We start from the raw sequence: 8,627 nt of genomic DNA on the forward strand, positions 1-8,627 counted from the left end.
GGGGCGTGGGACGCCGGCGGGCTCGGCCGGACTCTCGGGCGGGCAGGCGATGGGGGGCCCCGCTCCCACTGCCCCGGCCCCGCCCGGCCGCGCCCGCCCAGATTGGAGGCTGTGCGGAAGTGCGGGCTGCAGGCGCATCCTCGGGGCTGGAGCTCCCCGCGATCGCTCCGCAGCTGCCCGGGCGTGTGGTCTCGGGGGCCTGGGGGAATTGGGGCAGCGAATGGGGCAGAGGGAAGGTCGGCGGCGGCGGCGGCGGGTGCCAGGGTCAGCTGGGGCCGCTACGCGCGGCCTCGCATTGAGGCCGGTGCGCTCCTGTGATTGGTCGCCTTCCTAGAACAGCCTGAGGGCCTGGGAGGATTGAGCGGGGAAGCGCTGGACAGTCCCGCGAGGGCTGCGGTCAGTGGCCAGGCCTGTGCCCTGGGAGACTCCCCTGGAGCTCTGCATAGGCCAGGAGCCCATGCGTTTGCAGGCTAGTGGGCACCCTTGAGTCCTATTCGCAGATTTGGGGATCATGGGCACGAATCGACAGCATCAGGTCCGAGCCAGGGGGTCCCGAGGCCTTTAGATCCCATTGAGCCCACCTGTTGGTTCAGGACTGCTAGGCCACCCGGCCATGGAAACCAGGCAGCTGGTGCAGGAGGCGTTGTTCAGTCTCCAGCCTCAGAGGGGTGTGCCCAAGGTCTCCCTTCTGGTCTCCAGAGAGGAGGCCCCTGGTGCCCACTCATTGCTGTGTCTGTGTGAGTGGGGCTTTGCACTGCTCTCCCGCTCCTAATGTAACTACCCTGAGGTGAGCAGGGTGGAAATGTAGTGGATATACATGTCCTGCCCCCGGTTCCAAGCTAGCCCCCTCTTCAGGAAGTGTCTGTTCCTCAGGACTGCTCTGGCATGCATGAGGACCCACCTGTCTGCTGGAGAAAGGGTCTGAGGGGCTTCTGTACGGGCTCAGATGACCAGCATGTTTGCTGACTAGGGGTACAGAGGGGCTGGAGGGCAGCGCAGACTCTACAGCCGCTGCCCATCCCCAGGCATTGCAGAGCAAGCAGTGAGCATGGCGGAGCAGGAGCCCACCGCAGAGCAGCTGGCCCAGATTGCAGCCGAGAATGAGGAGGACGAACACTCGGTCAACTACAAGCCGCCCGCACAGAAGAGCATCCAGGAGATCCAGGAGCTGGACAAGGACGACGAGAGCCTGCGCAAGTACAAGGAGGCCCTGCTGGGCCGTGTGGCCGTCTCTGCTGGTGAGCCCGCTCGGGGGGCCCTGCTCCTTCTGGCTGCCTCTCCTCGGTACCGGGCACCTCACTTCCCAAGCTCCTTCATGTCCCTGTTGGGCCATTGTGCTCTCTAGATCCTGCTCTTTGGGGTCTATGCCCCCCCTCAGCACCCCACCTCTCTCAGGCATCCTGTATATCTAGGCGTCCATTCTCTGGACCTGCGCCTTATATGCACCACTTCCCATGTACTGCTTCTTCTCTAGACCTCTACTCCTAGGCATTCCATTCCCCAGGAACCCACTTCCCCAAGCCCCCGCTTCTAGGCACTACATTCTCTGGGGACCCCATTCTCCTGGTGACTCCTGCCTGGCCCTGAGGGTCAGCACAGCCTGGGACTCTGACCTTTTGTGTGTTCCCAGACCCCAACGTCCCTAATGTTGTTGTGACTCGCTTGACCCTGGTGTGCAGCAGTGCCCCTGGTCCCCTGGAGCTGGACCTGACTGGTGAGTGACCATGGGTCCCTGGGTGGGGCTGGCTTTCCCTGCTGCTTCCTTGTGCACTGGTGCCCCCTGGTGGGTGCACTCGCCACCGCGGTCCGACCTGGACCTGGACAGGGCTCTGTGTGGTCCTCGCTGTGGTCAGCATGCTGTGGAGGAAAGGGTCAGAGCAGGTGAGTGGCCTGCCTTAGCCCCAGCGCAACAAGCTCTCTGTCCACAGGCGACCTGGAGAGCTTCAAGAAGCAGTCGTTTGTGCTGAAGGAGGCCGTGGAATACAGGATAAAGATCTCCTTCCGGGTGAGACTGGAGGGACTGAGCAGCCGCTGGGACTGGGATGAGTGGATGACTGCTTACCGGGAGGGGTGGGCAGAACTGGGGCTGGCTACCTGCTGTGGGGCGGGGCTGGGCCAGCGCAAGGGGCTGAGCAGCCTCTGTCCCCAGGTCAACAAAGAGATCGTGTCCGGCATGAAGTACATCCAGCATACCTACCGGAAGGGTGTCAAGAGTGAGTGCTCTGTGCTGGGGCTGCCCTCGGGAGGCTCTTGGGCGGTGGTCAGCGCTGACCTGCATCCCTGTTGGCAGTTGACAAGACCGAGTACATGGTGGGCAGCTACGGGCCTCGGGCGGAGGAGTATGAGTTCCTGACACCCATGGAGGAAGCACCCAAGGGCATGCTGGCCAGGGGCAGCTACAACATCAAGTCCCGCTTCACTGACGACGACAAGACTGACCATCTGTCCTGGGAGTGGAACCTCACCATCAAAAAGGAGTGGAAGGACTGAGTCCCGGTGGGAGGGACTGACGGACGTGCCCCCCCTTCCTCCCACCCCCAGACCAAAGTGCTGACAGGTTCCCCTCCCGGCTTCCCAGCCTGTCCTCCCCTCCCTCTGCAGGCCCTGGCCCCGGCCTCCCCGCTGGGCCTCCCCAACCTCTGCAGGCTCCGGCCCGGCCTCCCTGCCAGGCCTCTTCGCGCACCATCCGTTCCCTCCACAGGCCCCGGCCTCGGCCTCCCCCATCAGGCCATCCTGGCCTTGGCCTCCCCGACCTCTGCAGGCCCCAGCCTCTCTTCAGGCCCCGGCCCCGCTGTGGTCTCCGTGGTCAGTGTGTTGTTGCTGCTTTTGCCTGAGCTGTCCCCAGATTCCCGCCAGCCTCCCGGCCAGAGAGGGGTACAGCTCGGGGGATCCTGCTGCTGGCCCCGCCTGTCCCCTGGCCTTGGGCCTGCCAGTCACCGTGTAACCATGATGCCTTAACATGTGGAGTGTGTGCGGGGCCTTTGCCAACCTCACCCCGGTGTCTGCATGAGCATGTCCCCGTCCTGTTTGTGACCTCGATGCCTAGAGGTGTCGGGTGCTGCTCTCCGCCTGTCAGGGCTGCGGGGACGGCTCCGTGGCTCGGGGATGCCAACTTGCCAAAACTTGGGTCTCCCAGGAGGGCTGGTGGCCTCTCCTTGACCACCCCTCGTGCTCACCCACCGCACCACAGAGCCCTTGGACAAAGCCGCGGCCTCGCCTTACCTGGCCCATCTGGCCTGGCCAGAGCCGTGTGCCTGGCTGTCAGTATTTATTGCCTCCATTTGTGTCGTCCGCTGGGCCCGCCCCAGCCTGCCCTCTGCCGCCTCCATCCGGCTCTCAGTGCTACCACCCTCGGGCAGGCCCCTCCCCAGGACCCAGCTAGGACAGACAGGGACCAAGCACGGAGTTGGGAGCCGTCTCCTGTGCCCCCACCCCCCACCCTCACCCCCTGCCCGGTCGTGGTGTTGTGTCTGCTGGGCCCTTGGCCTCTGAGACCACAGAGGGCCCCTCCCTGCTTCCCTCTCTGACTGGGAATAAATTCCCCCAAAGAAACCGGTGTCCAAACTTCCTGTCCACTTAAGGGAAGAGGTCCACAGTGCCCCCTGCTGGCCGTGAGCCCTAGGTGCAGTCTGTCTGACTCAGCGCACGATCCTCTGGTGGCCTGAGCTCTTCATTTGACTGGTACTTTCCATTGGTCACTTGTCACACCATCCAGGTGCTGAAGGCCTTAGGGGACAGGGTAACTAGAACATTCCACCCTTGCAGTACTGGATGGAACTGTTGTATACTGTGGAGGGCTGGGGTCATGGCTGTTCCAGAGCCCAAGTGCTGGACTGGGCGTGAGGCCATGATGTTCCCAGGTCAAGCTACTTGTCTCATCCAGAAGACAACAGGCCACTGTTAAGCAAACTGCGTTTGAGTTCTGCTTCCAGGACCTGCCCTGGCCTTGCTCAGCCGGTCAGGTTCCCCTACCCTGCCCCTGCTGGCCAAGGTGGGTGCTGCACACAGCCCTAGCAGTAGAATGTGGACCTACACTGCAAACAACTAGGAGACCAATGGAGCAGCGTCCCATGCCGGGGGCTCAGATGGCCATTGGGTCTGCTGGGTGTCGGGAAATATCTGAGGCTGGGAGCATCCAAAACTGCATTGTAGAACCAGCATGATTCCTGGACCTGGCTGGAGAGGGACAATACCAGGCTCAAGGGGAAACAGGTGGGCTACTGCACTGCGCTGAACAGGAGCCACTGGGGACACCGGTCCTATTAGCCGGAGAGCAGTGGACCCAGCCTGCCACCATGTTGAGGCCTGGCACGCTCTCAGGCACTGGACTCCCAGCCTGCCCACATCCTTTTAGAAGGCTGCCCTTTGGTATTGAAGGGAGGGAGGTTGTACTGGTCCAGAAGTTGGCAGAATACCCATTATGTGGCATGGTAGCTGTCCACGTAAAGGTGAACACCTCAGGAACCTGGGGGGCAGTTCTCCAACTGGGCAACTTGATGGCAGCTGGTGGCATGCCAGCTGTTTAGAAAGTTGTGGTTTTATGCATGAGTGTCCTAAAAGGCTGCAAATGAAGGTGAGGGGGCAGCTTGGCTACAGGCCTGGTCACATATGCCAGGACCAGCCAGTGAGCCGCCTCAGGTCTGAGAACACCTGTGCTCAGCTGTTCCCTGTGGACCTAGAGACCGAGGGCCCCACAGAGGTTACCTAGCACCATTGCTCTACGGACCTGAAGGTAGAGACAAGAGACTTTGCTGCCCCAAGATAATGTGGCTCACAGTCCCAGCAAGGGAATCACCCCAGCACAGGCATTGACCCAGTTCAGGTCCTGATTGGTTCTGCTGGCCCTTTCAGCCTGGTATCAGCCTCCCTAATTGGATGTGTTTCCTGGGTGGGGCCCTCAACTGGGTCAACAGGGCCTGGAATTTCACTCAGGTGTCTTCAGATTCAAGGAGACTGAACTTTCGAGTGCCAGGCTGTATGGGCACCTGGCCAAGAGCCAGGACTTTGTCCCGGCCTCGCCCTTGGCACCTGAGCACTACATGACGTGTCCCTGGTCTGAAGTTCAGCCTGTCCCGCCCAGCCTGGGGACTGCATGGCCTCTAGTTAGCCATCTGCCCCCTCCATCCTCAGTCCCCTGCTCCCACCAGTCCAGCTGCACTTGGCTGCTTTGCACCTCCCTCATTCCTCTAGTCCAGGTCACAACATGAGTAAATTTGGAGCCTGTGAGCAGGGCTGTCCTCCAGGCCCAGTGCCACCTGTCTCCCCAGACAATCCCCTCCCTGCTATGTGCAGGCTGAGCTGGCATCATGTCGCTCAGGCCCACCTGGCCAGGCAACGGTTTTATTTCTCCTGGGCAACTTCAAGCTTGGGACACCTGGGCAGCCAAAACCTTGTGGTCAGTTGTAGGGCCAGCATCCTGAGGGACAGCTAGGAACAGGGACCGACCACAGAAAAGGACTCCCTGCTGGGTCTCAGCAAAGCTACTGTGTCCACACAGCAGGTGTAGGATCTGACCAAGAGGTGACATCCAGACCTACCACCAGTGCCAGCTCAGAGGCCACCAGATCACTCAGGCTGCAGACTTCCACCCACAGCCCTGCCTGGAGGTGCTCCCTACCCCCCATTACCAGGCTATCACATTCCCCTTGCCTGCCAACTATCTAGAGGTGCCCCCCCCCCCCCGAGCTCAGGCATGTTCCCTCATCTTACTGTCTAGCTGGTGCCCCAGACTCTCATAACAATGGCTCAGTCACACCCCTCACCACTGTCACCTGCTTGGAGATGCTCCCCATGATCACACCCCGCATCCCTGACTACCACCTGCCAGCAAGTGTGCCAACCTAGATCCCTGGCCAGTCTGTGTCTGATGCCCTTCCTCAGTGCTGACTGACCTGAACATTCTTCTTTTTCACGTGCCTCACTGTGCTGTTCAGGGCCAAACTGAGCCCACCGCCCTTAGTTCAATTCCCACTCTGACCTTCCATCAGATCAGCACAACAGCTGCTGGATTCGGACTGCTGACCACCAAGTCATAGCCAGCTATGTCAATGGAGCTCCTTGCTCTGGGGCCAAGCTGCCTGCAAACCATCTTGACCAGGGACCAGACTCCTCTACTCTGTCGCTACCAGCCAACACATGCCAGCCCCACCTTCCGGCACCTCCACCAGCTTCTCAAGGTGGCACACCCATTGTTCCTGCCGTTGTCTCACACTGGGACTTGCAAATAGGGGTGTGACATAACAGGAACATTGGGAGAAAGGCAAGGGGCAGCAATCCTGGCTATCTTCAGAGGAACTCACGCTCAAAACACTGGCCACCAAGACTGGACCCTGAGTACCCCTGCCAGGACCCAAGACTGACTCTACCCTGAGGTCCAGCTCCTGTCACTTCACAAGGTGAAGTAGACTGGTCACCTGAGCAGGCTCAACCAACACCGGACGGATGCCTGCCCTCCTGGTCCTGGGGGTTGTGAGGACAGGATACGGTTAATCCAATCTCAGTGGGGAAGTCCTACATGGCAAAGCCAAGCCAGCTTGCTTAGGAGGCAGCATACCAACAGCCGTTCTTATCCCTTCTCAATCAGCATCATTTAAACAAGTACATGGAATGTGGGAGGGTGCCCCTTTTCTTTGCCAAGCAGAGCCTAAAACTCCACAGCATTTCATCATCATCAAGGCAAGTGCACAGGAGGGGGAAGCTCAGGGTAGGTAGGCAGGGCAGTGGAGGCAGAAGGCTTTAAACCAACCCTCAGCAGTAATAGAGCCTCGCCTGTAAATTAAGACTGTTAGAAATAGTGAAGCTTATGTGTTTAACTCAGTATATACAAAGTATCATTTTGGCGGGGTATTAAGTTGAACACACTGTTTTATATCCTTTCTCTTGCGCTCAAACTCATTCACATGCGATTCACCTCCCTAGCTGCGTGGGGCCGCCCCCAGCACACCTGACACACCTGAAAACCTCGCGGGGAACGAACGCTACCTAAGATTTGGCGAGGAGGGAGGTAAAGGGGGCCGGCGGCTCCCCGGAGGCCTTTGATCTCAGCTCCCACGAACTCAGCACAGCTGATGGACCCCGCAAGAGGGCCTTTCGAGCTCTGTGGTTCCGGCTTGGGCACTGGCAGGCGTTGGTATAGTGCTTGCCAGGTTTGACAGCCTCAGCCTGCCTCCACATCCAGCCCGGTCGAGGCGGCCTCAGACGGTGCAGGCGGGTTATGGGCTCTGCAAACTTGACATGTCTCGGGAGATTAGTCTGGCGACCTAGCTCCAAAAACATCAGCCTGGAAAATCCTTCGATACACAGACCTATTGACATCTCGGGTCACAGTGAGTCAGAATGCACTACGCAACACTTGGCTGAAAGGGCCATTTCCAGGTCCAGACACGATGGCACCTCCCCAGTGGCTTCCCGGCTGGCCCATTCTCCCCGCGCTCTAGCGGAGATCCTGGAGGTCGAGCGGCCGTTTTGCGGACGGACAGCGCGTCCCAAACCCCTCGCAAAACCCGCTGGACCAGCAGCCACACCTCCGAGCCAGGGGAGTGACTCTCCCCAAGGAGGAGCAGCACGAGCTACACGCTCCCGGAAGTTGCTTCATTCCACCTTCCGGCCCGTAGGTGGGGGGCGGTACCAGTTACGAATACGCGGTCCAGTAAGAATCCAACACGAGGGGCTTCAGAGACGCAGGCGCAGCCCCGCCTTCCGACAGCGGTTCCGCCCCACTGCCACGTTCGATGGAGGGACGCGCATGTCTTGGCCAATCAGAAGCTGGGGATCTCGGGCCTCAAAGGACGCAGCCATTCGCGACGGGCGGAAGGAGTGGAAGAAAGCCGCCAGTCAGAAGTCGCAGGAGAGAAAGTTCTCCGCTGGAAGCCAATGAGAGGCCGGGGAAAAGCCCCAGGGTGAGTTCTTTAGCCAATCCTGGGAGTAGGTGAGGGCCGCCGCCGAAGCGATTCCGAATACGGAGCCGGGCCTCGTGTGGGCACCCAATCCGAGTACGGCAAAGGCGGGCCCCTGACTGTGCCGGCCAATGGAAGGCGCTCGGCGAGCGCGTGCGCGTGGCGGCGGCGCGTGCAGGGGGCGGTAGCGCGCCCGCGGGCCGGATGTATAAAGGCGAGGCCGGGCGGGCGCGCGCTCTGCTCCTCCGTCCCAGCGGCGCCAACCGAAGCGCCCGCCTGCGTCGACATGCTGCGCCGCGCTCTGCTCTGCCTGGCCCTGGCCGTGCTGGCCGGCGTCCGCGCCGACGCCCCCGAGGAGGAGGACCACGTCCTGGTTCTGAAGAAGAGCAACTTCGAGGAGGCGCTGGCTGCACACAAGTACCTGCTGGTGGAGTTCTGTGAGTGCAGTGGGCCGGACCTGTCCCTGCCCTGACCCCAGGCCCCAGCCCGGACGTGGCCCTGCCCTGACCACCTGGCTCCCGGGGCCGGGCGTTGTGTCCCGGGCTGTGCCGCGGTTCTCGCCCCTGCCCTGATCAGGCCCCTGGCCGGCCTCCCTCTTTGCCTGCCCGCTGCTGGGAGGTGTGGTCGGGACTGAGCTGCCCAGGAGGGGCCAGTGCGGGAGCCCTGACCCTGGAGAGGGGCCAATAATGAGGGAGCCCCGACCCCGGAGAGGGGTCAGTAGTGGGGGAGCCC

At 61.1% G+C, this 8,627-nt stretch overlaps 3 protein-coding genes across 4 annotated transcripts in view; all 3 read left to right on the plus strand.

Annotated features, from left to right (window-relative positions):
- The window catches only part of ALYREF (Aly/REF export factor), an 18,970-nt gene extending 18,652 nt beyond the window's left edge, over window positions 1-318 (plus strand). Inside the window, exon 6 of the mRNA XM_006886316.1 lies at window positions 47-318. Within this exon, the coding sequence (XP_006886378.1) occupies window positions 47-318 (272 nt within the window). The remainder of the gene's footprint in view (window positions 1-46) is intronic.
- A 725-nt stretch (window positions 319-1,043) lies between these two features.
- The window catches only part of ARHGDIA (Rho GDP dissociation inhibitor (GDI) alpha), a 15,029-nt gene continuing 7,445 nt past the window's right edge, over window positions 1,044-8,627 (plus strand). The window contains exons 1-5 of one of the 2 annotated variants that reach the window (XM_006886143.1): window positions 1,044-1,238; window positions 1,631-1,714; window positions 1,929-2,005; window positions 2,150-2,213; window positions 2,291-2,496. In XM_006886143.1, the coding sequence (XP_006886205.1) occupies window positions 1,049-1,238; window positions 1,631-1,714; window positions 1,929-2,005; window positions 2,150-2,213; window positions 2,291-2,490 (615 nt within the window). In that variant the 5' untranslated portion in view covers window positions 1,044-1,048 and the 3' untranslated portion in view covers window positions 2,491-2,496. Of the gene's footprint in view, window positions 1,239-1,630; window positions 1,715-1,928; window positions 2,006-2,149; window positions 2,214-2,290; window positions 2,497-8,627 lie in introns of those variants that run through there. The other variant, XM_006886144.1, reaches the window with a different exon arrangement.
- The window catches only part of P4HB (prolyl 4-hydroxylase, beta polypeptide), an 8,382-nt gene continuing 7,779 nt past the window's right edge, over window positions 8,025-8,627 (plus strand). The window contains exon 1 of the mRNA XM_006886142.1: window positions 8,025-8,332. Within this exon, the coding sequence (XP_006886204.1) occupies window positions 8,182-8,332 (151 nt within the window). The 5' untranslated portion in view covers window positions 8,025-8,181. The remainder of the gene's footprint in view (window positions 8,333-8,627) is intronic.

This window comes from Elephantulus edwardii, unplaced genomic scaffold (assembly GCF_000299155.1).
Source record: "Elephantulus edwardii isolate Elephantulus edwardi_28Jun2011 unplaced genomic scaffold, EleEdw1.0 scaffold00048, whole genome shotgun sequence".
Lineage (NCBI taxonomy): Eukaryota > Metazoa > Chordata > Mammalia > Macroscelidea > Macroscelididae > Elephantulus > Elephantulus edwardii.